The sequence below is a fragment of the Halichondria panicea genome, chromosome 9 (genome assembly GCF_963675165.1).
Source record: "Halichondria panicea chromosome 9, odHalPani1.1, whole genome shotgun sequence".
In the NCBI taxonomy this organism is placed as follows: Eukaryota; Metazoa; Porifera; class Demospongiae; order Suberitida; family Halichondriidae; genus Halichondria; species Halichondria panicea.
In genome coordinates this window covers 809,201-836,485 of record NC_087385.1, presented here as the reverse complement: position 1 = coordinate 836,485, position 27,285 = coordinate 809,201, and the positions used below count along the sequence as shown (strand labels likewise).

The 27,285-nt window shown below is 44.3% G+C and overlaps 4 protein-coding genes, 1 long non-coding RNA gene and 1 pseudogene across 9 annotated transcripts; 2 read left to right on the top strand and 4 right to left on the bottom strand.

Moving 5' to 3' along the window:
* Positions 1-222: 222 nt before the first annotated feature.
* Positions 223-9,017, bottom strand: LOC135340866 (probable phospholipid-transporting ATPase IIA; annotated as a pseudogene).
* A 60-nt stretch (positions 9,018-9,077) lies between these two features.
* On the bottom strand, positions 9,078-12,534 carry LOC135340833 (uncharacterized). Its single transcript, XM_064537239.1, has 6 exons — positions 12,397-12,534; positions 11,737-12,262; positions 11,399-11,556; positions 11,155-11,337; positions 10,613-10,760; positions 9,078-10,489 (listed from the first exon to the last, which is right to left on the bottom strand). Exons 2-6 carry the CDS (start codon positions 12,257-12,259, stop codon positions 9,222-9,224), a joined length of 2,280 nt encoding a protein of 759 aa, XP_064393309.1. The 5' UTR covers positions 12,260-12,262; positions 12,397-12,534; the 3' UTR covers positions 9,078-9,221.
* On the bottom strand, positions 12,449-14,600 carry LOC135341225 (AN1-type zinc finger protein 1-like). The gene is made up of 8 exons (XM_064537739.1): positions 14,009-14,600; positions 13,914-13,956; positions 13,770-13,851; positions 13,525-13,682; positions 13,184-13,358; positions 12,995-13,069; positions 12,646-12,726; positions 12,449-12,597 (listed from the first exon to the last, which is right to left on the bottom strand). The coding sequence occupies exons 1-8, from the start codon at positions 14,058-14,060 to the stop codon at positions 12,475-12,477; spliced, it is 789 nt and encodes a 262-aa protein (XP_064393809.1). The 5' UTR covers positions 14,061-14,600; the 3' UTR covers positions 12,449-12,474.
* A 218-nt stretch (positions 14,601-14,818) lies between these two features.
* Positions 14,819-17,651, top strand: LOC135340860 (uncharacterized). Of its 3 annotated transcripts, XM_064537278.1 has the most exons (6): positions 14,838-14,973; positions 15,161-15,221; positions 15,348-15,731; positions 16,270-16,436; positions 16,864-16,957; positions 17,418-17,651. In XM_064537278.1, exons 3-4 carry the CDS (start codon positions 15,372-15,374, stop codon positions 16,387-16,389), a joined length of 480 nt encoding a protein of 159 aa, XP_064393348.1. In that variant the 5' UTR covers positions 14,838-14,973; positions 15,161-15,221; positions 15,348-15,371; the 3' UTR covers positions 16,390-16,436; positions 16,864-16,957; positions 17,418-17,651. The 3 variants fall into 3 exon arrangements, with proteins under 3 accessions (XP_064393347.1, XP_064393348.1, XP_064393346.1); XM_064537277.1 differs by lacking the exon at positions 15,161-15,221 and having other exon boundaries at positions 14,819-14,973; positions 17,418-17,649; XM_064537276.1 differs by lacking the exon at positions 14,838-14,973 and having other exon boundaries at positions 14,980-15,221; positions 17,418-17,650.
* Positions 17,652-17,740: 89 nt separating this feature from the next.
* On the bottom strand, positions 17,741-21,027 carry LOC135341224 (uncharacterized). Its single transcript, XM_064537738.1, has 5 exons — positions 20,474-21,027; positions 20,126-20,283; positions 19,879-20,064; positions 19,326-19,476; positions 17,741-19,202 (listed from the first exon to the last, which is right to left on the bottom strand). Exons 1-5 carry the CDS (start codon positions 20,979-20,981, stop codon positions 17,818-17,820), a joined length of 2,388 nt encoding a protein of 795 aa, XP_064393808.1. The 5' UTR covers positions 20,982-21,027; the 3' UTR covers positions 17,741-17,817.
* Positions 21,028-23,033: 2,006 nt separating this feature from the next.
* Positions 23,034-27,285, top strand: LOC135340872 (uncharacterized). Of its 3 annotated transcripts, none has more exons than XR_010396475.1 (9): positions 23,043-23,176; positions 23,973-24,090; positions 24,353-24,485; positions 24,535-24,696; positions 24,787-25,100; positions 25,164-25,236; positions 25,306-25,807; positions 25,859-25,994; positions 26,052-27,285. It is a non-coding gene; the product is annotated as an uncharacterized LOC135340872 (long non-coding RNA). The 3 variants fall into 3 exon arrangements; XR_010396476.1 differs by having other exon boundaries at positions 23,044-23,176; positions 24,016-24,090; XR_010396474.1 differs by lacking the exon at positions 23,973-24,090 and having other exon boundaries at positions 23,034-23,176.

Genomic DNA, 27,285 nt, shown 5'->3' with positions numbered 1-27,285 from the left:
GAGACTGGGAACTCCAAGCAATTAATTGAGACTATAAACGTATGTACATGTATGTATGTATGTTGTATTATTCAAATTAATGGTCCATCATTGAATAAAAATTCTCATTGTCCCATAATTATGTCAAAATTAATTAACTATTGTTGTTTAAAATAATTTGAAACAAAATGTTTTCGTATATATGTGCTGAGAGAGTGGTACAAAATTCTACTTCATGAGGAATTAATGTCGGTCATGCATCGATAAAATAAAAATTATGTGATAGAAACTGATTTGCACTAGCTGTATATATACATAAACTAGCAAGTTAGTTTGCAACAGTTTCTAAGCATGGTGTTCTTCTTGAGTAGCTTGGTGTAGCTGGAGGGAGCACACCATCGCTGCATGAACTTGGCAATGAACAGTGGCACGCAACTTGCTCCAGTCACAGCCAGCGTCTTCCACACAAAACCAAACGTCAGTAAGAAGGAGGAGTCTACAGTGTGTTGTGTGTGTGTGTGTGTGTGTGTGGGGGGGGGGGTGGGGGTAAGTACATATCAATAATTGTAGATTTTAGCTAGCCAAAAACTCACAGAATTAAGTTTGATAATTTCTAAGCACTGACATGAAATACCATCAGCACCACGATACTACAGTATTTTTTTGATTACCAACTGCTCCTGATAATTATGCCTCAGGCAATCAGTAATTAATTTGTAACAGTCACTGAGAATGTTTCCACTCACACAGTTGCTAGAATTACAGGCGTACGTATTAACGACTCTCACCAAAATAATCCTTGAGGACAAAGAGAGAGAGGATATAAATGACGACAGAGACGACCTCGGCCAGGACCATCAGGAAGTGCCATGTTCGTATCTTGAGTGCCACCATAAGTAGCTCTGTGAGCACGAGGGCCGTGAACATGATGGACACAACGTGGATGAACTGCGACTCAAAGAGAAGGAATCCCACCAGCATGATCACACCACCTGTGTGTGTGTGTATGTGGGGTGTGGTGTGTGGGGGAGTGGGTGTTGGTAGGTGTGTCTATGACAGAGAGAGTTCTGTGAACGTGTAAATGGGGCAAGAATACTGTAGGAAGCTTACTGTTGGTACTAAGGTTATGGCTGTTGAAAGATGTACAACGTACCACCATTATTTTATTAACAGTTCAGGGACGCTTTTAGCTGCCATAACTTGAATTCCGTGGATCGAATTTCAACGATTTTAGGGTTTTATGAAAGCTTAGAAGGAGACCTTTCAAATGGTACCATCAAAGTTCATATTTGAGAAAAAAAACAATTTGCCAATTTGGTTGGACCATGGATGCCCATGGACCAAAGCCGAAAAATGACAAATTATGGCCCGGCCTGAATTTTGGATTTAAACACATCATTTAAAAGGTGTTTTTCTAAGCTTTCAGAAAATCATAATATTTTTAACATTGGATCAACGATACTAAAGTTACGGCTGTTTTAAAGACGTACAGCTAGAAGCAAGGTTAAATTAAGCAAATAAACAATTAAGTGGGCTTTTTACAAGCACCTACAGGTGTACAAGTGGTCAATATTCACTAGCTTTAAAGAGTCCAAGTGGTTAACCTTGATAGATGGAGATGAGGACCCAGATGAGGAATGTTTTGAGTGTGAGAGATCGTCCCTTCATCAGCTCCTGGTAAAGTACAGGGTACATGTACATGAGAGCAATGTACGTCTTCATCCAGAGCCAGTGAGAATACAGGGAACATGGTGTAGATCGTGGAGTACCTGTGTGTGTGTGTGTGTGTGTGTGTGTGTGTGTGAGTGAGGGGGTGGGTAGGGTGTTGGGTTCATGTACTCTGTGTATACAGTACTACATGTAGCTCCCTTAACAGTTACAGACAATCAAAGTGTGCACGTACATGTACGTAGCTACCATAAAAATCACTGTACTAAAAATGATGAATTTGGGTCACACCAAATTCTAATTTCAAAACTTAAAGCAACTCACCCGACCATGAGTACTCCTTTATAGAGGGCTACAGCTGCAAAGTAGAATATAGAAGAAAACACAGCCTGTAAGGGAGAGGCATCAGTGTATCACATGACTAGACACACACCAACCACCCCACCCACACCACTCCACACACACCCACTCACCTGCATAACGGAGATTATGAGACCTCTGTGCATCACAAACTGACTCAGAGCAGCCGACCTCTTGTAACTACAAAAACAAAATACTTATTTAATTAATAGACCATAAGAATTAGACGATAGGCCAATCACAACTTTGTAAGAAAAAATAAACCATTCACTCGCATGATGTTCAGAATACAGAACGCACATAATCGAACCATTGCCACTCACCTGTTCCTCCCATGCCAGACTAACAATCGACTGATGTGGCTGAACTGAGTGACAGAGAAGTCAGCTGCTAGAGATGCTTGCTTCCCCTCCTTCCCCACAATCCCCACTCCAACATTAGCCGCCTGGATCATGCTCACATCGTTACCCCCGTCCCCCACCGCACACACGGGCTTGTGGGTGTGGTTTCGTAGGAGACTGACGACCTGTGCCTTGTGAGTGGGCGAGCACCGACAGCAGATGACAGCTGGACACTGACACGCCAGCTCAACAAACTCACTCTCGTAGTACTGGAGACACAGCTGTGTGTGTGTGGTGTGTGGGTGGGAGACGAGTTCATAAACGCCCAATGTTCATTAGTCTAAGAGTGCAGGGTGTATGTTATGTAAATATAGGGGCCAAGAATTGCTGTCAGCACAGTATAAACTTGGTGCATAGGCACATTCTCAAAAATAAGTCGATCTTCTATAATTATAAGTTTCCCTACAAAGTACAGTGCATACCTCGAGTGAGTCCCCTGCTATTATGAGAGCACAGTCGTTCTTCTTCCTCCAGTTGTTGAGCTCAGTGTGAGCCTCACTCCGGCTGCCCACCTGACACAGGGGGAGGGGGTTCATGTCATCACATGACCAGGCAGAGAACTGACTTACTTGTTTGAAGGTGAAGAGAGTCTGTGTCTTAGAGATGAGCTTTGAGCTACGTCCAATACTAGTGGCTGTCTCCAACTTGTCCCCAGTCAACATCCACACCTGTACACAGTGTGATATCCATTCACTTCTACGTCATGACAACACTACGTGGTTTGAACTATTATTAATGCTTGATCGAGGCACTAAAAAGGGAGAATATACACACAGGTACTATCTCTACAGAAACATCAACAAAAATGAAGCATCACAGAAGACTACTCAATCTAGAGACCTGCCCCAAGGCATGTAGATATGGCTCACCTTGATACCAGCATTCTTGAGCAGCTCCAGTGTGGGCCTGACATCAGTCTGCAATGGATCGGAGTACATGTACATTATTTTGAACTCAGAGGTTGAAGTACTACAGTAAATGTATCAAGGTCGGAATTAATGTGCAGAAAATGTCAATGCAAAGCTCGAGATCACCTGCAGCTGGTCCTCCACTCCAGTGATACAGAGGAGCTCCAAGTTCTCCTCCAGTCCCCCCACAACTGCCGCCACCTGGGAGGCCCGATCAGTCACACTCAGTTTGGCCTGCTTGTACCGAGTCTGGAGTGTATGTAGGGAGGTAGTATACCACACTGACACACAATCCATGCAGCTACGTTACACACTGCCGTAAAAATGTGCAAGTTTGGGTACTACTAATTTCATCCCTCTCAAAGCAAGCTACTGAACACTCACACTATAACAAAGCTCTCTTAATGGTCAGCTGTGCTGTTAGCTTTGTAGCTACATACATGTACATGTAAGATCATTTGTACACGTACCTCAAAGCTGGCGTACTGATCTTCAGTGAGCACCCTCTTCCCCACCACTAGAGTACGCAGTCCCTCCCTCGCCATGTTACCACACTAATGGGGAGAGAGAAGAATGGGTTAGTAGCCATTAAACAGACCCATTTTGGTAATAGCCTGTGCTTGTTCGACCAGAAAGCAATCACTGATCATTAGATGGCCTTTCAAAGGACACACTCGTAACTCAGTTATAAACACTCAATGTCTGTCTCTGTGTTCTCACGTACTTCTTCATCCAGCCAGTCGTTGTACTGCACTATAGATAGAGGCCATGACAGTGTCTGCACCCTTCATGTAGAACACTATCTCACCACTCTCAACACTCTATACAGGGGGTAGTGTGTGTGGGGGGTAGGAACACTCTATACAGGGGGTAGTGTGTGTGGGGGGTAGGAACACTGTATACAGGGGGTAGTGTGTGTGGGGGGTAGGAACACTCTATACAGGGGGTAGTGTGTGTGGGGGTATGAACACTGTATACAGGGGGTAGTGTGTGTGGGTGGTAGGAACACTCTATACAGGGGGTAGTGTGTGTGGGGGGTAGGAACACTCTATACAGGGGGTAGTGTGTGTGGGGTGTAGGAACACTCTATACAGGGGGTAGTGTGTGTGGGGGGTAGGAACACTCTATACAGGGGGTAGTGTGTGTGGGGTGTAGGAACACTCTATACAGGGGGTAGTGTGTGTGGGGGGTAGGAACACTGTATACAGGGGGTAGTGTGTGTGGGGGGTAGGAACACTGTATACAGGGGGTAGTGTGTGTGGGTGGTAGGAACACTCTATACAGGGGGTAGTGTGTGTGGGGGGTAGGAAACCTGTATACAGGGGGTAGTGTGTGTGGGGGGTAGGAACACTGTATACAGGGGGTAGTGTGTGTGGGGGGTAGGAACACTGTATACAGGGGGCAAAGAACAGAGTTCAACCCAAACATAAGCAGCAGTACATTGTATACGTATACACAATAAAACCATACTAAACAAACTGTACAGGCTGGTACACAAGATGTAGGCACACAGCATAAGCGGTCTGTTACACTGTGCATTGTACATGTAAACTAACCACCTACCTTCACAACGATGCCCATCCTCTTTGACTCTGAAGTGAAGGGGAAGAGCTGCAATATCTTGTAGTGGAGTCTGTGGCCATTGGGTCCTTGTAGCTGTATGCTGGTTAGGTCTCGCTCCATCAGGGTCAGTCCTACACTCTAACTCCACTTCACTAGAGCTATCTGTGTAATAATACCATTTTAGCTAAGATAATGGGAAAGCTACATGTATGGCTTGTTCAACTACAGGACCTTGTATTGAGGGAACTTCCCTAACAAACTGTACCTCATCAGGACTTGAGGCTTGATATGAAATACTGCTACTCTGGTTAGACCTATCCTTTTCGTACAGCACCACCGCCTCTTGCTCTGACCCACTATCACATGACCCGTCCTCTAAGTCATGTGACTCATCTTCGTCCAGTACAGGGGACACATTGTGACAGAGAGCAATCTCCTTCACACACTCAAACAGATGATTAATGGATGCTCGCTGCGACTGTTTGAGAGGGGGGGGGGGGTAGTACAGTTGGTAGGCATACCTCTCGACAGTAACTATGATCAGTGTTTCTACTAGGATGCTTTCTGCAAAAACGTCTCTCAGAGTAAATGCTGTACACTACTTAGCTCATCTTATGAGTTACATGTGTACGTAGCTTGGGTCTTACGATTGCAGGTCTTTGCCCAGTTTGTGGAGTAATGACATCCGACTGTTCCTGAAACACTTGTCTCACGTTCTCCTTCACCTGTATATGCACGATGGATGATACTGCCACATTGTACTGACAGTATAGGCTCACCTCTGGCATGGACTCTGTACTGTAGGCACCACTACCCAAGTGGAGCTTACGAAACACCTGCAGACAAGAAGAGCAGGTAAACCAGTATCTGAAAAATTGATTACAAGTTACATAACTACATGTGTATCCCCACAATCACTTCACCAACTCACAATACAAAGTATACATGTAGTATATAATACATGTATATTATAGACTGCAAAAGCATACAGCAGGCAGACCAGTAAATCTCTATGTATTACACATAATATGTGCGTAACTAGACAAGATTCACCAGCTCACATGTACGGTAGACAGACCAGTACCTTCTATGGAAATGCCAACAAAGCTTCCATTGTAGACATTAATACTAAGTTAAACACGTTCATTATGACCCTTGACCTCACCATCTCGTTCCTGGTGAGAGTGCCAGTCTTGTCAGTGAGGAGGTACTCTATCCTGCCCAGCTCCTCAGGAATGGTGCTGGTACGGACAATGGTGTCCGGGATGAGACCATCTCTCTGTATGCTCCAGCTGTATAACACCTTCCCCATATCTAGGTTCACACGGAGACTGTGTGTGTGTGTGTGTGGGTGGGTGTGTGGGTGGGTGTGTGTGTGGTGGGTGTAAGTGGAGGTGACTGCCGAACTATTCCATTGCACATGTAGTTCTGTAGTTTGGGCATCATTGGGTACCTGATTGGAATGATGTAGGAGAAGAGGATGACATATCGAATGAGGTACACAAACCAGAGCCCAGAGAAACCCTACATGTACATGTACAGTGATGACGCTAGTACACACACACCAGAGGTTGTGAGTACCTTGAGTGCCAGCATGGCTACAGAGAACACTACAGTGGCTAGGAACAGAATCTTGGTCAGTTTGTTGATCTCCAGGTCCACCAAACTAATCTGCAGTATTGAGAAATCATTGTGTAATGAAAGATCATGTGCATACACACCCATAGCCGGCCCTACACAGTAACAAGTTGTCTGTACATACATTTTGTACACATACCAACAGTACTTTTACGGTACAGCATGCATCGAATACAAGTGTGTGTGTGTGTGGGGGGGGGTCCGGTCCCTTGCCTTTGATTTCGGGGTGGTGGTGTTCATGACGCTCCTCGTATCACCCCCAGTGTAGATAACCACACCCACTGCACATCCTGACGCTAGTACAGTGTTGGCCCACAGTGTGTTCTCCACTCCAAGCGGGTCTTCCTTGGTCTCGGAATCAGAATTCTGCTACATAGGAATGGGACAGTGATACATTTATAATACTTTAAATTACCGTTGTAAGTTTTCCGACAAAGCTGTGAATATCTTTTTGAGGTGGCTCTGCAAACACTGAGCCGTTGATGTCAAACAACTCCTGAGAAAACCATCACATGACTATCACATGACTAGGCCCGCTGATCACATGGCCTACCTCATTGGAGGTCAAACCCTGACAAGTGGCCACCCTCAGCTTCCAGTCTGTCTCTCCGTCTAATTGGTCCGTGCGTACGAAACATGTTCCGGGCTTCTCAGTGGTTCGTAGGAGAATCAGATCAGCAGGCACACGCTGGTTCTGGAATGGGAGGATATCACTGATGGGTATTGGGTATGGGGTATGGGGTATTGAAATGTGTACCTTCTCTAAGATAAGAATGTCTGAGACTTGTATTTGACTGGCTGTAGTGACCACTCTCCCTGCATGTGTTGGAGAGTGCAAATGAGAGTATATGGTAGTTTAGGATAAGAAGACCTACACAAGTCTCAGTTGTTGAGCTCTGGTGGTGGTTTAAATTTCAGAAAACACGTAGACTGGTAGCTAGGTGAGAGTGTGGCATACACCAGGAGTACAAATAAGCCTATGCTTTAAAATACACAAACTCTCAGTATATAGTGGTCGTACTCTGGCAGGGCAGTGTGCGTACAATATCTCAGTAGGGTTGTGTGTGTGTGTGTGTGTACCTTTGGGAGTCAGTTTGTGGTATCGTTGTGAGTTGATCTCCCTGTCCCTCCAATATCTCTTCAGGTCATCGTAGAACTCCCTCAGTGTTGTCACGGCAATCACGAAACACTGCAGGCCAGAAACATACATTAGACCATCATACAGAAAATGTTTTAAATAAATCACGACAGAAAAACCAATTCTTAGGCTATTGAAATGTCTCACCAGTGGAGCCCAGTAGGTGTAGAGGTAGCCTACCCAGTTAGTCTACCCCCCTCACCAGTGGAGCCCAGTAGGTGTAGAGGTAGCCTACCCAGTTAGTCTACCCCCCTCACCAGTGGAGCCCAGTAGGTGTAGAGGTAGCCTACCCAGTTAGTCTACCCCCCTCACCAGTGGAGCCCAGTAGGTGTAGAGGTAGCCTATCCTGAGCTGAGGAATGAACTGAGTGAGAGCCACTACCAGGAAGTAAAGGTTCAGGAAGAACTTGAACTGCTCATACAAAATCTGTCATGAGAGGGAGAGAGAGAACACATATGACTTCAATTATTAGAGCTTCCAAAATCATTTTTTTCACCTTTGGGAAGAAGGTCCACATGGTGTACTTCTGATTGCATATCCTGTTGTGGGCATACCTCTGATGGCTGTCCTGTGTAGCAAACAATAGTGGTAGTTACACTGGGTACGAGTAACCACTCACGGTGTGGCCGAGACTGATGGTCCGTGACTGTGGTTGCTTCTTACGTCTACACACAGAGAGCAATGAAGAGACACAGCTGCACACACACACACACACACACACACACACACATAATGTTGATCGACATCATAACAGAGTACTGTGTATGAAATTTCAACACAGTATGTAGTAGTAGAAAGGGCTTGGTAGTAATCAGTATTCCTGTGAGCCCTGAAAAGCATTACTAGGCAACTTTATTGGTCTTAAATTAACCGTCCAATGTCTCTACATGTACACGTACAGTTACAGTAAATTAATACCAAAAGTCAGATTTCTCACTCACTTCTTTAGTACGACGACCCATCCTCCATTGAAGAGCAGGCTCACTAGTGTGGAGTGTGAGCGTATCCGTCGCTGCCATCTTGTGTGGCTTCCACCACCCTCCCACACAGTCTCCTCATCACTCCCGCCCATACCATCCTCACTCATGAGTGGCACCTCGTCAAGGTCCTTCACATCCAGCGCAGAGTATCTGAAAGGAGACGTATTCATACAGATTGTTTTGGTATGAAGTTACCTTACACCTCTGCCACGCCCCCTTGTGGTGTCTATGCCACGCCCATTCCTGCTCCAGGGGGATGGGAAACTCAGTGATGGGAGCTCATCTTCATCCATGGCTTAGTTGCGCTTGCTTGTCGTCTAGTCGATCCACTAGTCTGCTACAAATTATTTCATGATCCAAATAGAGCCCATAGTGCTGACACAGCATAATATAGGTGCTTTCCCCTTTAGCTTGTGTACACAAACATAATCAAGTGGGTGTATAAAATTCTAATCACAAAATACACAATATCTTTATCTTATGGTTGAGGTTACACCATGCACCAACACAGGCATTATACAACACTACAAAAACAGCACGATAAATCTAAAAGCATGGCATGGACTATATCTATCTATGTATCTATCTATAAATGTAGCAGTTCATTCAACAGTTGTCGAGCGGTTGGTCGATTGTCTCTGTCTCTATGGATACAGCGACTGATGATGTCAGAGAACTGACGGTCTTGGATGGTGAGGAGTAAGCGCTCACGTCCGTCATCACTCGGAAACTGGCCAGAACACATCTCGATCAGGAGCACCCCCAGACTGAACATGTCCATCTTGGTTGACTGGAGGGACGGGTTACCGGCCTCAGGGGCAGCGTATACAGGACTCCCTGGGTTCATTGTGTTCAACATTCGCTGTGTGTTCACGGAGCCGTAGTCGGTGACCTTTGCACTCCAGCGGCCATCGGGTAGAGGGTTGAGGAGGATGTTTGCACTGCTGATGTCACGATGGATCACTGGGTCTGGCTGCATGAGGTGGAGATAGTTGAGGGCTTGACAGACCTGCACAGAGATGGAGAGGATGTGTTCACGTGAGATACGACCTCCCTCCAGCACCCTCCTCAGACTGGTGGCCATGAGCTCTGTCAGGATGATCATCTCCCCCTCCAGCGTGGCTCCTATGAACTGGACCAGGTGTGGGTGTCGCAGACGAGCCGCCATGTTCATCTCACGAATAAACACGTGTCGGTAATAGTCGGATCTGAGCTGCTCGTACAGTGTCTTGGCTGCCACCTCGATTCCTCGGAACTTGGCCACTTTGACGACCCCCCATCCTCCCCCACCGAGCTGTCTCTCTGTCATTGTGATCTCCTCGCGATGGACCACCCACTGAGTCTCCAGACCCTCTGCTCGCTCCTCTGCCAGCTGGGCTCTCCTGTCTGACCTTTGGAGGTCTTCTTGAAGTTCTTGGATTCTAGTCTCAGCATCTCCATGGCGATGGTTAGCCTCAGCCAATTCACGATCTTTCACTTGTAAAAGTAATTGTGTAGCTTGCTCTCTTTGCTCTGCCAGCTGTGCTCTTTCCTCCGCATCTCCATGACGACGGTTGGCCTCGGTCAATTCTCTAGCTTGTGTAGCTAATTCTCGATCTTTCTCTTGCAACTGTAGTTGGTGGTGACGTTGAGTGTCGTGCTCTCTCTGCTCTGCTGCTCGTAACTGTTGTTCCAGAGCCCTCACCCGGTCTTGAGAGGAGTGGTCGCTGGTCTCACTGACTGATGAGGCACGAGCAGTTGCTTGTCTGATCCTCTTCTCACCCAGTCGCTGGGCGGAGCCTCTAGTGTCGTTGTGGGCCACATCCACGAGAGCCCACTTCCCAGCCGAGACAGACGCTGAGGGTCCAGTCAACTCTGTAGGGGGAATTAAGGAACAAATGTAACAGAATATGCATTCAGAGTCATTGACACATGTATTGTGTGTACTTGTCTATCAGACAATAGTTGCCATGGCTACATGTACTAGTAGCTGCTCACCAAATCTCAGTATGGTGGTCTCAGCAATGGGATCTCCCCACAGCTCTCGACGGCCTCCAAACACGAGGACCTCAGTGAGTCCTGGTCCCAGACTGGTGGCAGTGATGGAGTGGTAGAGACGTGGTGTCATTGACTCAGGAGGTGTCACCTGGAGGCACAAAAAATAATGCTCTGATAAATAAATGTTGAGTGTACAGTAGTACTGTGTATTCTGAACAGATCATCAGATAATCCATGTACTGTATGAAATAAATATAACATTACAACACGAGGAATCTCAAGGCTATGTGTTTTATATTACAGTGACCCTTTACCAAATTATGCCTCGAGGCTACGTGACCGTGTACGGAAGGGACTGTATGACTTTTATTACACGCTTGTAACCTTGACAACGTGATATAATACAGTAAAGGTGTGTGTACATAGCACAAGTATTTAACATCCTCCTAGACTTCAAAATTATTTACTCTTGTAAATGAACGTCTCTTATTACGTCCATTTATTACACGTACACTAACAGTTCATAATAAGACAAGACTCACCTCTGTCCACTTGAAAGCGTCAACATCCAGTATCCACATGTCCCCCAGTGTCTTGATGTCATCATCCAGTCCTCCGTACACCAGTAGTTGAGGGTGGTCGCCATAGTTGAGACAACAGGCAGCATGGAGTGACCTCTCCACTGGCCATGGCTCTCCCTGTACTGGCTTCACCTTAGTGACCTCCTACACACAGTGAACACACAGTATTGTGCATTTCAATGTGGCAGTACTAATTCCAACTCACCAGTGTCCTAAAATCGAAGAGGTAGACTTCATTGAGCCTACCACGGCCAAGTTGCCACCCTCCAAAGAGGACTGCCCTGTGCTGGTCCACCATGATGAAGGTGAAGGCACTACAGGGAGGAGGTCTCTCTCCTCTCAGCTCAGGGGACGACCAGACACCTGGAAGTGGGGGTGGAGAAATTTAGAGAATGGTACAATGTTACATCATCCTTATAACATTGATTGATATGAAAGTGAACATGGTTTCCTATGTGAGTGAGGGTGGGACTCCGCCCACCAGTAGCTAGATACCCTATAAGTGTATGCAAATACACCGAATGTCACATTGACAAAAGTTACCATTTTGTGTGTCAAAGAAATGAAACTCGTTTGTGCGTCCACCGGTGCATGTTGATCCTGGTTGTGTGGTGCCCTCAATACCGACTCCTCCAAAGCAGCACAGAGTTCTCTCATTCACACAGACAAGCCCACAGTAAGCCTTTTTCATAGGCTGACTACCAGAGGTTTGAACTTTGGTCCACTGGAGAGTGTCCAGATCAAGCCTGCTCATGTCATTGACGTAAGAAGACCCATCCCAACCACCAAAGGTGTACAGGCAACGACCTACACAAACAGAGCAACCATCAGCCTCTCCAGGGGGTAGAGGTCCAGGGGGTAGAGGTCCAGTGGTGGGCAAGAGGCTCCACAGCTCAGTGCTTGGATCATACACAGCAATGATGTTAGACCCTCGTCCTGGACCAACCCCCCTCCACAGGTAATGGTGTCCGTCAACTGCAGAGAATTGACCATAACGAGGTGGTGGTTCAACTAATGGTTCAACTGGTGGACGACCAAAAAAGGAGTGCAGCCGAGCTTTCAACATTGTCTGCAGGAGTAAGGACAGTGAGCAATATACATATACACATTGGCTATCTAGACACTGATATACAGATCACATGTATCATACACACTTCTCTTATGCACACACTTCTCTAGCTAGTAGTCTATCTCTGAACTCACCTCATGGAAGACACTTCCTGTAATATCAGCAGCCCCACCCACTTTCACAAACTCCACATAACAAAAATTTATTGGATATCATTTGCATTCATATTCTAGTGTAAGTGTAGTTCGGCTTCCCATGGTGATGACAGTGTGTATAAGGTCCTGTAGCTTATGAGACATGCCCAGTACTGCACCCTCACAATACAGACACAGCTTCTGTAGAGGAGCCACTCAAACAGTTAGTGTATTAGTGGTCTCACTTACTTGAGCATGTGCTTTGTGATTGTCGTTCTTTAGTTTGAATCTCTGAGCAATATAATCGACCGTCCGTCCAACACACCACTCCTATTCATTGTGTGTATTAGGTTCATGTACTTTGTTATAACATGTAATATAATAATTGTATAATACAGTGGAACTTAACAACCATCCTGCAGAAAGACCAACAGCAGATATAAATAAAAGGTCAAGTACCCAGTACAAAACAACTCCTCAACAAAGGACACCTCTGTATAATGGCCAATATCTTATCCCCCAATGTTACAGGGTTCCACTGTATGGTATGGTATGCATTATACACTCCAGTGCATAAAGTGTTTCCCCGGGCGGTCACCTTGGAGACAAACATGGAGGTGTTAGGGAGTCCACTAGTCCTTGGCAGCTCCACTTCAAAATACACTCTGTCCACCTACAAAAGGGAGCACAATTCTCCAGTGAATACTGAGCATAATGCAGTAGTGAATACAGGACGATGGTCCAAGCTCTAGCTAACCTCCCCAGCAACCACTCCTCCACTTCATACCTGTGGTATGGAGTCCAGACCAACTGCTCTCATTTTTAACTTCATCAAAGCAACTTTTCCACTCGTGTGTTTGGATGGACTGCCACCTTTCACCCCACCTGGCCAGTCAAAGAGTGCACACACATTGTTCAATAGTACACAGAATGTAGACATCCTATGAAGCGTGTACAAGTAGACTCAACAGTTAAAGTAGCTGAGATTAAGAGTGGTAGGGAACTAGAATAAAGAATGGAGTACTAAATTGCTCATTATTACAGGCTCAGTGTTGAGTACACCACACTGTTTGCATGCTCACTTGTTCCAGTTGCTTTGGCAGGTTGTCCCAGTGGCCTCCCCCTCACGGTCCTATAGTAGAGTGTTGCTCGGCTACTATCAGTGCAGGGCAGCTGTGGTCCTCCTGGTGTCTGTGCTGGATGCAATACGACTGCTCACAAGACTCACACAGCACACTAGTCACATGACACTTCTTGCACGAGGGGAGGGAACAGTGGAAGAGAAACTATGGACACACGTTCAGTGCATGCCGGGGAGGAAGATGTATAATTACATTATTATGAGTTTGTCATCTAATTGTGTAAATGATTACCTCTTGTTTCTCAGGCAATGTGGATATAATATTTGTGTCGATGTGCTCACAGTTGTGAGAGGAGGGGACTCGATGATATTTACTGTGGCAAAACCAACAAAATTAATATGTAAATGGTAAAATGGTAGCTAGATCTTTATTTACCAAAATGTTTGATGACAGAGGTCGCACACAAATGGAAGGAAATCTGAAAATGAGTAGTTAATTTATACACAAAACAACATTATTAATTTGCATACCTAATCTGTTGCATTGAGGGAAAAAACAGTGTTCCCCAACATCAACTTCCATTCTTCTTAGTCTCTTGGGCAATCTTAGCTCCACCCACACAATTTGTGAGTCACGATAAGCTATAAATGATGAAACCTAGCCTCCTTTGCAGCCTCTCCTTTTTCTGTTCTTTGTCACTGTAGTTCAATAAGATAAAATACGGGACGAATTGGAGGAACAAAGAAAGAAAGAAGGAAGAGACTAAGAAAAAGGAGAGCCTGCCTTGCTAAGTCGCGTGACGGTAGACGAGTGGTAGACGAGAGAAAATGAACGTGGGCAATCACTAGCTGGGCGGAGCCTGACAGAGCAAAAAGCTACAGCATGCCTACGCATTGCAAACTCTAAATAAAAGCTGTTAGCATCGTAGATAGTAAGCCAGAATCAAGCGTGGAGACATCGTAGACAAGGGCTTACCTAGTAAAGACTAAAGAGACTAAATATCTAAATTTAGCTCAGTTTTTTTTCCTGAGTTCAGAACAGACCCACTTGATTAGTAGATATAATTATTACAGCAGTATAGTCTACTCTACTCTAGTCTTTCATACTTCCTCTACTGACTAAAGGTCTCACGAAGGCTGACTCTACTGCACTGTACTGTACTGTTCATAACAGATTAGTTCCTGGTAAATGCGCTCCAAGTACTGTGTGGGAGGACAGTTATTGAGGTTTTCTCTCGCCCACGCTCGTTAAAATTTGTCTACGTCAGTAGGGGATCACGCGACTTAGCAAGGCAGGCTCTCCTTTTTCTTAGTTGCTTCCTTCTTTCTTTCTTTGTTCCTCCAATTTTCTCTTCTGTGACAAAGAACAGAAAAAGGAGAGGCAGGCTAGATGAAACCTTTGATCTCTGCAAATAACTGAATTTTGTGCCTCAAGAGTCCTCTACCCAAATAGGGCTGTCTGGTCAAGCTAGCTCTGAGACTATCTGCCTGTTTAGGTAACAATAATAAACTATTAACAGTTATAACAAGTGTACAACCAGCTAGCTACGTGTGCTCACCTACTGTGCAGAATTGTGTGTTGTGCATGAGAGCCTTGTATCTAGATACTATAGCCTCAACTATACAGTTACTATAGAGCTGCACACACGACATGAATCAAGAGTCTATTGCTATTAAGTACAGATAACTAGGTCTCCCAAAGATGATGAATTGTTGAGACTGTGTGTTGTGGTTAAATTCCAAGGCAAGTGTTAGTCCTAGATTGTACACAGCTAGTCTTGATAGCTCCACTGCACAATAATTATAGCCGTACTGTTGTGTGTCCTATATATAAACTGCATTAACGTATATACCGTTGTCTCTATTACAGGCCTAGTGGCTGACGTATACAGATATGAAGCTATCAGAGATATTGCAAGCGTTTCATGGCCTCGAGGCGTGCGATCGTGTGGACCTCATCTGTCGAATGCTACGTCACTGTCTGGCATTTGAATCTCGATTCCTCGGTACCGTATTATTAGACGCCTCTAAAGAGCATTACAAATCGCAAGTGAATAAAATTGAGATACATGCCAACAGAGTGAGCTACTACAAGCCCTTCCAAGAGTCAGGCCTCTCTCACCAAGTATGTCTCAAACTGTGCAGTTCTCTGTCTGTTGTGCATTCGGATAATCGACCTGTGGCTGAGGTCGTATTCCAACTACTCAACGATAAGAAAGTGCTGACGTTTTTTGAGGATTGCAATGAGCTCAAAGTAATTAAGATTGGACACTGTCAGTGTTTCTCTAACTCCATTTGCATGAGGTGTTCATATTCATTATTAGCTAGTGTGGTGGGTATTGCTTCTATAGTGGTTGTTATGTATTACCTAGGATCACTCATGCCACCTACTCATTTGCTAAAAGCTCTTACTGTATACCAAGTTGTGGCAGATGTTTCTGGCCAAGCCACAATATTTGCTGTTTTAGTGGGTTTCATATAATAGAATAGCCATGCAGAGTGGTGACCTGGATTAGGGTGTGTTGATGTGCCTGCAAGGATCTGCGGGTATTTCAATGTTGTACCAACAATCACATACTCACTAACTGTATGCCTGAGCACGTCATGACCAGCTAAAGCAATACACAGCTATACAAGTGTGTGTCCAGGTGCATGTACACTGCTCCTAATGGATGGCACATTGTCTGCACTCCAGTTATCAACTTGACTCACTTGTCAGTTGACTAGACTAATAGTTAACAGTATTCTCAGTCCAATGCTTATAATACTATATCTATTTGCCTTGTGTCTAGGTGCTGAAGGATTTCCGCCTCCTCTATGTGATGGCTGTGAATCACCCTGCTCTCTCTTTCAACCAGCGTCAGCTACTCATGTACACATATACCTGCAACGAATGGACCTGCTCTTTATAGAGAAGTCAAAGTACTCCTTCTCTGGAAGCTTCTCAGTATCTGTGGAGGTAGGGAATAATATGGTTGTGAGTATATGAGTCCATCTCTCTCTAGAGTGTTCCCATGTCCATCTTGATTCCTCTATAAAGCCTCACTGTAGCCACTCATTAGTGCTAGTATGTCTGTGAGTATTGTAGAGAGCTTTATCACATGTGTAGCATCAATACAGCTGCTCTGTGTCATATCTTACCTCCCTCATAATTCCTGTCATTCATTGGATGGATATTGATGAGCCTCTTGTTATGGGGACCAACCCTCGAGATGGTTTTATTCAATCGCCATGTACTGACTCTACCGTTAGTTTTGCAATGGCCTGAAATCTGATAAATAATTCTGTATAATTATAGTATATCATTATTAGGGAGATCGAATGTGTTGTATTGTATTGTGAGGTGGTGTGACTTGTGTTGTTGTTTGTTGCCTCCCTCCCTCCAGTGGCCCAGTTCATGCACGTGCTGAGACAGAGGATCCAGCTGGGGGCCACTGAGTCCATCTACCTCATGGTCAATGGCCTCACTCCCACCACCAGGTACACACATGCCAGGGGAATGCTATCTAGTGATCACACTAGTTGTGTAATGCATTGAAGCTGGTGTATACAGTGTAGTTATTGGACACTTTATTAAAGGTTGTGTAATGAAAGCCTATACACATGTAGCCATTCTTGCAGCTTTGTTTACTAGGCTAGTAAAGCTTGAGACTATATTGAACCCTGTCAACATGTAAGAGGTCGTGTACAGCATCATTGTAGGCACTGTCTCAAGTACCTATGGTAGAATATACACTGCACTCCGTTCACTGTGGTACTGGATGTATACACACAACTTAGCCATTATTAAATGTCCTAATGATTGTGTACTTTGACCCCCTGCATGTCACTAATGAATGTATACTTTGACCCAGTGTACGTGTCCGCACTAATGACTGTGTACTTTGACCCCCTGCATGTGTCCACACTAATGACTGTCCCCCTCCCTCCCTCCCTCCAGCTCGAGCATGTCTGTGATCTACCAGGAGCACAAGGGTGAGGACGGGTTCGTGTACATGGCCTACAGTGGAGAGAACAGTATGGGCTGAACTCAAGAGACACTATGAACTTGTTCCCCCTAACCCTGTGTGTGTGTGTGTGTGTGTCCACCTATTACATGTACAATGTGCACTGCTTATACTGACAAGAGTTGTTATAACATAATTATTTAGTCTGTACATTTGTCCATGCATTGTATTGAGCTGATATGATTATAATAATTACATACATGACAAGAGGGGCTTTCCCTTCTATTGTTTATAGCAGTTAAGTGGGTGTTAGTTCAACAAATCACAATTGTACAAATAAAAATAGAAAAAGCACAAAATAAGCATAATTAACGCTACAACAATAATTTAGTTTTATCTATCTCGTAGTTCATTCAACAGTTGTCGAGCGGTTGGTCGATTGTCTCTGTCTCTATGGATACAGCGACTGATAATGTCAGAGAACTGACGGTCTTGGATGGTGAGGAGTAAGCGCTCACGCCCGTCATCACTCGGAAACTGGCCAGAACACATCTCGATCAGGAGCACCCCTAGACTGAACATGTCCATCTTGGTTGATTGGAGGGACGGGTTACCGGCCTCAGGGGCAGCGTATACAGGACTCCCCGGGTTCATCGTGTTTAACATTCGCTGTGTGTTCACGGAGCCGTAGTCGGTGACCTTTGCCCTCCAGCGGCCATTGGGTAGAGGATTGAGGAGGATGTTTGCACTGCTGATGTCACGATGGATCACTGGGTCTGGCTGCATGAGGTGGAGATAGTTGAGGGCTTGACAGACCTGCACAGAGATGGAGAGGATGTGTTCACGTGAGATACGACCTCCCTCCAGCACCCTCCTCAGACTGGTGGCCATGAGCTCTGTCAGGATGATCATCTCCCCCTCCAGCGTGGCTCCTATGAACTGGACCAGGTGTGGGTGTCGCAGACGAGCCGCCATGTTCATCTCACGAATAAACACGTGTCGGTAATAGTCGGATCTGAGCTGCTCGTACAGTGTCTTGGCTGCCACCTCGATTTCTCGAAACTTGGCCACTTTGACGACCCCCCATCCTCCCCCACCGAGCTGTCTCTCTGTCATTGTGATCTCCTCGCGATGGACCACCCACTGAGTTTCCAGACCCTCTGCTCGCTCCTCTGCCAGCTGGGCTCTCCTGTCTGACCTTTGGAGGTCTTCTTGAAGTCGTTCATTTTCAGCAATCAGTTCCTGGACTCTTCTCTCAGCATCAACACGACGATGGTTGGCCTCGTATGATTCTCGTTCTTTTATCGCCATTATCCCATCTTTTTCTTGCAACAATAGTTCAAAGCGATTTTGAGTAGCTTGCTCTCTTTGCTCTGCCAGTTGTGCTCTTTCCTCGGCATCTCTAAGGCGACGGTTGGCCTCGGCCAATTCTTCTTGGAAAATTTGTTGAGCTTCTCTGAGTTGTCTTTCTGCATCTCCATGACGACGGTTGGCCTCAGTTATTTCATGATCCTTCTCTTGCAACTGTAGTTGGTGGTGACGTTGAGTGTCGTGCTCTCTCTGCTCTGCTGCTCGTAACTGTTGTTCCAGAGCCCTCACCCGGTCTTGAGAGGAGTGGTCGCTGGTCTCACTGACTGATGAGGCACGAGCAGTTGCTTGTCTGATCCTCTTCTCCCTCAGTCGCTGGGCGGAGCCTCTAGTGTCGTTGTGGGCCACATCCACGAGAGCCCACTTCTCAGCCGAGGGTCCAGCAACAAACGCTGAGGGTCCAGTCAACTCTGTAGGGGGGATTAAGGAACAAATGTAACAGTATATGCATTCAGAGTCATTGACACATGTATTGTGTGTACTTGTCTATCAGACAATAGTTGCCATGGCTACATGTACTAGTAGCTGCTCACCAAATCTCAGTATGGTGGTCTCAGCAGTGGCATATCCAAACAAAGTATTATGCTTGCCTCCAAACACGAGGACCTCAGTGAGTCCTGGTCCCAGACTGGTGGCAGTGATGGAGTGGTAGGAACGTGGTGTCATTGACTCAGGAGGTGTCACCTGGAGGCACAAAAAATAATGCTCTGATAAATAAATGTTGAGTGTACAGTAGTACTGTGTATTCTGAACAGATCATCAGATAATCCATGTACTGTATGAAATAAATATAACATTACAACACGAGGAATCTCAAGGCTATGTGTTTTATATTACAGTGACCCTTTACCAAATTATGCCTCGAGGCTATGCGACCGTGTACGGAAGGGACTGTATGACTTTTATTACACGCTTGTAACCTTGACAACGTGATATAATACAGTAAAGGTGTGTGTACATAGCACAAGTATTTAACACCCTCCTAGACTTCAAAGTTATTTACTCTTGTAAATGAACATCTCGTATCTCTTTATTACGTCCATTTATTACACGTACACTAACAGTTCATAATAAGACAAGACTTACCTCTACCCACTTGCCAGTGTCAACATCCAGTATCCACATGTCCCCCAGTGTCTTGTTACCATTATCCAGTCCTCCGTACACCAGTAGTTGAGGGTGGTCCTGGCCATAGTTGAGACAACAGGCAGCATGGAGTGACCTCTCCACTGGCCATGGCTCTCCCTGTACTGGCTTCACCTTAGTGACCTCCTACACACAGTGAACACACAGTATTGTGCATTTCAATGTGGCAGTACTAATTCCAACTCACCATGGTCCTGAAGTCAAGGAAGTAGACATCATTGAGCTCACCATGGATAGGGTGGTACCCTCCAAAGAGGACTGCCCTGTGCTGGTCCATCATGGTGAAGGTGAAGTCAGCACAGGGAGGAAGTCTCTCTCCTATGAGCTCAGGGGACGACCAGACACCTGGAAGTGGGGGTGGGGCAATTTAGAGAATGGTACAATGTTACATCATCCTTATAACATTGATTGATATGAAAGTGAACATGGTTTCCTATGTGAGTGAGGGTGGGACTCCGCCCACCAGTAGCTAGATACCCTATAAGTGTATGCAATGAAAACATACAGCGAATGTGCACACATTGATAAAAGTTACCATTTTGTGTGTCAAAAAAATGGAACTCGTTTGTCCATCCCCTTCCATCAGACAGTCTAGTCTTGGTGAATGTTGATCCTGGTTGTGTGGTGCCCTCAATACCTTCTCCTCCAAAGCAGCACAGAGTTCTCTCATTCACACGGACAAGTCCACAGAAAGCCTTTTTCATAGGCTGACTACCAGAGGTTTGAACTTTGGTCCACTGGAGAGTGTCCAGATCAAGCTTGCTCATGTCATTGAAGTAAGAAGACTCATCACGGCCACCAAAGGTGTACAGGCAACGACCTACACAAACAGAGCAACCACCATAATCTCCAGGGGGTAGAGGTCCAGTGGTGGGCAAGAGGCTCCACAGCTCAGTGCTTGGATCATACACAGCAATGATGTTAGACCCTCGTCCTGGACCAGCCCCCCTCCACATGTAATGGTGTCCGTCAACTGCAGAGAATTGACCCGCACGAGGTGATGGTTCAACTGGAGCATCCATTACCTGCACAGGAGTGATCATGAGACAGTATTTATGCCATCACACACACACACACACACACACACACACACACACACACACACACACACACAATTGGTTGAGCCTGGACTGAGATTATGCATGCTAGCTATAGGACCTAACCAGATCAACAACCATCACATGACTGACATGAACTCTGTATATCTATAGCAGCAATGAGACACAGCATTTCAACTTACAAGTCATGGACAGTAGAACACTCCCTCAGAGATATCAGAGAGGAGGTACCGTATAGCGCGAAATTTTCGAGGGGCTTAATTTTCGCGGATTTCGTGGGTTAGAATCCTACACGAAAATTAAGTCCACGAAAATTGAATTACCTGCTATAGCATGCATAGATTTAAAGGCGTGGCTTCCGGTAAGCAGTCATTCCGCGAACATTGTGCAACGAAATAGCTTTTAGAGGCTAATCCACGAAATATAAGTGCCTCGAAAATTTCGCGCTATACGGTATTACACTTTCCAGAATGTGGCAATGGACTCTGATAAATGGACCAACGGTAGATTACGTCATAGAGGCTTGAGAGCTTGCATGGTGGGTGGGGCTCACACAACAAGCTGATACCACACACAGCTAACTAGAGATATATAGACTAGTTATATCATAGATAATAGAGCACAGAAATATGGTTATATAAAGTACCCCCTGCAGCATGTACTATGTCTTGAAGCAAAAGGATATGGAAAGCTGCATGCACATTTTAATTTTTAATGCATGTCTGGTTTTACCGGGTTGCCCTACAGTTTGCCAGTTTCTTTATCCGTTTCATTGCAAACTTCTGTTCACAGGATCTACAGCAAACAGTGTTGCATGTTACACTTGCTTGATTGCTCCAGGCATCATTAAAACCTGCTGGTTGGTCCATTAAGGGGCCTATTAAAATTAGGTGCATGGACCAACTGCCTGGACGACTGGTAAAAGAATTCACCCAGCTTGCATAAAGTGTTCTAGGTGGGCAGCTCATTTCAAAGCTTGCAGGGGTTCGTTGACATCAGGAAAACCTGCTTGTTGGTCCATAAGAGGCTGTTTCTGGAAACTAGGTGGACCAACGACCTGGACGGCAAGTAAGAAAATAGTCGCACAGCTTGAATAATGTGTTCCAGGCTGGTGTCACAGCTCATTTTTCAAAGTTTAGTGTCTCCATTGGCATCAATTAAAAGAAAACTTGCTTGTTGGTCCATAAGGTTTCCTTTTTCTGGAAATTAGGTGGACCAACGGCCTGGACGACAAGTAAGAAAATAGTTCACGCAGCTTGAATGCATTATTTAATGTGTTCCATGTTGGTATCAGATTGGTGTCAGCTCGTTTCAAAGCTTAGTATCTCCGTTGGCATCAAAACCTGCTTGTTGGTCCATAAGGTTTCCTATTTCTGGAAACTAGGTGGACCAACGACCTGAACGACAAGTGAGAAAATAGTTCGCGCAGCTTGAATGCATAATTTAATGTGTTTGAGCTCATTTCAAAGCTTGGTGTCTCCTTTGGCATCATTAAACTGGAAAACCTGCTCGTTGGTCCATAAGGTTACCTGTTTATGGAAACTGGATGGACCAACGTCCTTGGACGACAAGCAAGAAATAGTTCACGCAGCTTGATTTCATGTATACTCATTTCAATGTTTGGTGGCTCCTTTAGCATTGAAAACCTGCTTGTTGATCTATTAAAGTTTCCAGTTTCTAGAAATTGGGTAGACCAACAGACAACAGGGGTAAGAAAAGAGTTTTTATGCAGCTTGCATTTATTGTGTTGGTTTCAACTTTCCAAGTTTGGTGGCTCCATTGGCATCAATTAAACGAGATAACTGCATGGGGCCCCATCGTATAAGTATATCATAAAAATTATTCCTGGAAATTCGATGGACCAATCCATGCAGGTAAGAAAATAATTATGTTTCTCCAGTTGTTGACTACTATTACATACAGTGCATGCTGCCTCAGTGTGGGACCTGACATCCTGTGGTTAGACATCACATCTTTTGAATATGTGTGTGTGGGTGTTGTTGCATAAACTTTGCTATTTGATGTGGTTGATTTAAACCTGGCTGCGGTGCCGATTATGACATCTAATGAACTCTGATCTTTCTGTTAATTCTATAGATCTAGACTTAGGCTGTATAATGACTGATTCTAATGAAGAGCAGGCTGCCACAGGCAATGAACAAGATGACTTTGAATTCTCGGTGAGCAACAGTGATACTGAGCCTCAGTCTAGATCTATATATAAAAAATAGTGATACCATGCACAAGTGAATTATGCACCGATCCATGTCAGTCCCCACTGCCCTCCCCCTGTAGGACATAGTGGGGTTTTGGTAACCCTGAGGTGCGGGATATAGGGTGAGAATTTGAGTTCCTTAGTATACAAACTTACAACAGCAATATCCATGGAGAGAAGTGTATAGCACATGCACGCGTGTATAGTCAAATCCCGAGGTTATGAAGTGGGGGTATATGGGAGGGAAAGAGGCAATTTGATTTCACCCAGGCTCCCAGGATATTGATCATGCAAATCCACACTAAACCCCGACATACGTACACGGGGCGTAGTGGGGCTGAAATTGATACTTCTCCTATCTATATAATTATATTGCTATTTTTGGGTGAACAATAAATATAATTATCCCGGACCTCTATAACATCCATCAATCATATCGTCATCATTATAGAAGGCCCATGATCCAGAATCGGTTTCTTAATCTAGCAACATTGACCATGACGATATTTGCCGTGCATGGGTATATTATATATACCCATGTATATCTATATATAATTTATATATTATATTGTATCCAATGACATGTATATGAGTAATCAGTATAATTGGTTGGGTATCACTGCATGGGTGATTCCTATTCATTCATGCAACATCTGCAACACTGATGTAGTGAGTCACTATAATAATGTATAGCTATCATTGTGCATGTGCTATGTACAAATGCACTAGCTCGTGGCAATAAAACACGTCATCAATTATAGAAGGCCTATATATGATCCAGTTATAAGCCACTCATGGAAACAGATTCGAGAGGCTAACGAAGATAAATATTCATTTTGCTCAAACAAGTTAAAGAAGAAGAGGAAACACTACCCTATAGTAAGAGTATTAAAGCATAATTAGTATAAATCTATATGGGTATGAATGCGGGGTATTCGATATTGATGTACAAGCCTGATTGCTATTGCGAAATGCATGCGCATGCTCTTTCTTTGCGTTTATTTCGATTGCGAATTATGCATTCGCAGTTTGCAATAGAAAGAACTATCCTCCAATATACGGTACCATCCACAACCTATTGCTAAGTGATCACGAAGAAGTAAATTAATCCCAAGTGTGTATTATATCGTTCAATTTGTAGGTCAGATCAAGAAAATGCACCGAGTTGTTCAGGGAAAGGGAATCGTGTCAACTCAATTCAGGAGTGACCAAGAGGGCCATATAATGAGCCTTTTGATGATATGACACTAAGTCAAGCCGGATACAAAGTACAGGTAATTGTACAAACTCAAACATTAGATCTCTACAATCATGCCATTGCAGGATAATGTTTCAAAGTCAGAAACAAAGCCGTCTGGAATTCCAGTGCCATTGCTGTCTGCATATCTCATCAGTGTACATGAACAGCGTGCTTTCAACTCATTGGACAACTCTCTCCGGTCGTTTGTTATACAGGGAATCAATAGAATCGATTCCTCTTTGAATGTAAGTATATTATCTTTTTCGTGCGTATAATTGCATGCATATAATATTATAAAAATTATAGAGAGATGAAGTATAATTATATTCATGTAGGTTGGTCTGTTGATCTCCTTAATGACGCAAATTTGCGTCAACCGCGGCTAATCGGTTAACTTCACTGAGCATGGAGTTTCTTTTCGTCTCACGCTGTGGGTTGCACTTCAGTGATGGTATACAGTGGGTATACTGGTGCAGTTGTGATAGTGCACGTGGCCACTTACTAAATAGCTGCTCCACTTCGGTTGATTCCACATATGATGCATTCACAAGCATTGTTGGCTCTGAATGTATCCACATCGAACCAACTAGACTGATTATCCAAGAGACTGACAATATTCACAACATTACATCAGCTCAAGAATTATCAGGTACATGTCTTCTAAAAGTGCATGCACAGCTAATATTTATGATTTATCCTCATACCCATTCAGATCATTCGTATACTTTGAATATATCGAACCTCACAAGGAGGACACCTCCTACAGTATAAATGTTGGCACAGAGGTAAGTTGGACACTACTGTGCATGCATGTACGTCTCCAATCACAACTATATAATTATAATGATTTACAGGTTGTATGCTCTATTGGGCAGGCGGTGGCAGGCGGTATGTACAAGAGCTGATATAGTGGCCATGGTGTTGTACAAGTTCGTATTGATGATAAACAATTAAGGAGTCTGTACTGTTATACATGCAAGTACAATAAACAGCACAGTTCACATGTGGACATTGTCGAGAAAGCATTGAATAGCCCGGATGAGGGTAAACATGACTGCCTCAATAAAATTGCAAAAGATCTGTCTAGTGTGCAGCAGAATAGACAAGTGCATGTGCATCAGTATCGGTCCCTTAATTTCATCAAGCAGTATATACCGTTCAATTTATCAAGTGAATTGTCTCAACAACTGGCATGTACTGTAGCTGATCGCTTCAACATTGTAAACAACACTTCTATTTTGGGCTCAGTCGACACATATTGTAAAGTGTGCAGTACGCTTACACGAGATGAAGAAGACAAGCAGGAATCTGTACGGAGCAAAATTATACTGCTCAATACAGTTATCAATGCGAATGGTAGGTGGCTTTAGAAGTATAAATCCATAACAATTATTATTGACCAAACAGTGCATGTTAGGTATTGCTCAGGATGTAAGAAACGTAAAGAATTTGATGGCCAACTAGTAGAATTAGTGACTATGGGCAAGTTCCTGGTATCCTATGAAGTTCTGCGAGGTTTTATGCATCAATTCCTTTTGGGAAGGTAATTAATGTTGCATGTGTGTGCACTTTGACTATTAACGATACATTTCCTCTTCAGAACAACTATATATACCCAGTATTGTGTGTTGGTTAAAAACCATGAAGATGCAGGATTCGGCGATCAGTTTAATAAGTATATGTTTACATACAATCACTATCGGTTGTCGTGGTATGCCTTTCTTGACCTGTTAGACATTGATTATCAAGTAGGATTTCAGTGCACTGCGTGTGGAGATTGTCCACCCATTGTTGTCATGGATGCTACTTGTTTAGCATTCAGAAAAGACCTTATGCCCTGGAAGTCCCAACTCAACGGTTCTGGAGTTCATAAAACCTCATCCCCTATCAGCTGTACTGGAAGATAAGTGCAAATTTTCCCATGTAATCAACCACTGTATATAATGATTATATATATAATGATAGTCCTCCCTGAGCTAAGACAAAATAAATACCTTGCCAAGCATGCATGCACAGATTTATTCAAAACTTGAATCCATTTGTAGAAGGTGCCTCTCATCATAGTAATCATATACAGTGTGGCGAAAGCTGTTTTATTTATTCAGCAATTATTGTTGTGATAAGTTTAGGATCATGCGGACAGCTGAAAAGTTACTGTATTTATTTTCTTTCAACACTAGTTTCCATGATCGGATATACATCAACAACAAGACAACACGCACGCATGCAGCTGAAGATGTTTACTACAAAGAAGTGTATAAGCCAGCATGAATTCACTTCTCTTCTAGAATTACTACATTTGCACGCACCAAGTTTGGTCAAACTTATCACCACAATAGCTAAAGAAGTCAACGAGGCTGATACAGCTGTCTCCTGTTGCAAGCACTGGATTAATTTACTGCAAGCTCTCAGTTCAGCATCACCTGTGTGTGCTTTGGTACCACCTACAGAAGAAGTGCACAAAATGCTAAAGGAAATGGAGTCTTCTGGCTCCTTGAAGTCAAATGCAAAAAAGATGGCCTTTCTACAAAAGGAAGCTCCAGTACTGTTCACTTTAATTGAATGTCTTCCTTCTTACCCCACTGAAGCATTGCAGCCTATACTAAAAAGGCTTGTGGAATTATCATTAGCCCCATTTACGCAAGACTTCACAGAGTCTAGTACTGGTGACCACACTGACATTAATGATGATGATATGATATCGTACTTTCCAAAGCTTCCTTCACTAAGAAAACGAAAGATTTATAAGGCTGACAGTTCTAAATCCTCTGTATGTACAAAAAAAAGCTCAAGACATCCATCACTGCTACCGGGGATATTTACTCTGTATTGTC

Bases quoted from the DNA above. Each gene is read 5' to 3' on its own strand.
- LOC135340860 (XM_064537278.1), top strand. From the start codon at position 15,372: ATGAAGCTATCAGAGATATTGCAAGCGTTTCATGGCCTCGAGGCGTGC. The intron at 15,732-16,269 runs GTAATTAAGATT...CCTTGTGTCTAG, and splicing joins AGGATTGCAATGAGCTCAAA to GTGCTGAAGGATTTCCGCCT.
- LOC135341224 (XM_064537738.1), bottom strand. From the start codon at position 20,981: ATGATCACTCCTGTGCAGGTAATGGATGCTCCAGTTGAACCATCACCT. The intron at 19,477-19,878 runs GTAAGTCTTGTC...TTGTGCCTCCAG, and splicing joins ACACTGGCAAGTGGGTAGAG to GTGACACCTCCTGAGTCAAT. The intron at 19,203-19,325 runs GTGAGCAGCTAC...TCCCCCCTACAG, and splicing joins GACCACCATACTGAGATTTG to AGTTGACTGGACCCTCAGCG.
- LOC135340833 (XM_064537239.1), bottom strand. From the start codon at position 12,259: ATGTTGAAAGCTCGGCTGCACTCCTTTTTTGGTCGTCCACCAGTTGAA. The intron at 11,557-11,736 runs GTAACTTTTGTC...CCCCACTTCCAG, and splicing joins TTTCTTTGACACACAAAATG to GTGTCTGGTCGTCCCCTGAG. The intron at 11,338-11,398 runs GTGAGTTGGAAT...CACTGTGTGTAG, and splicing joins TCTTCGATTTTAGGACACTG to GAGGTCACTAAGGTGAAGCC.
- LOC135341225 (XM_064537739.1), bottom strand. From the start codon at position 14,060: ATGGAAGTTGATGTTGGGGAACACTGTTTTTTCCCTCAATGCAACAGA. The intron at 13,852-13,913 runs GTAAATAAAGAT...GTTTTGCCACAG, and splicing joins CTCTGTCATCAAACATTTTG to TAAATATCATCGAGTCCCCT. The intron at 13,683-13,769 runs GTAATCATTTAC...GTGTGTCCATAG, and splicing joins CATTGCCTGAGAAACAAGAG to TTTCTCTTCCACTGTTCCCT.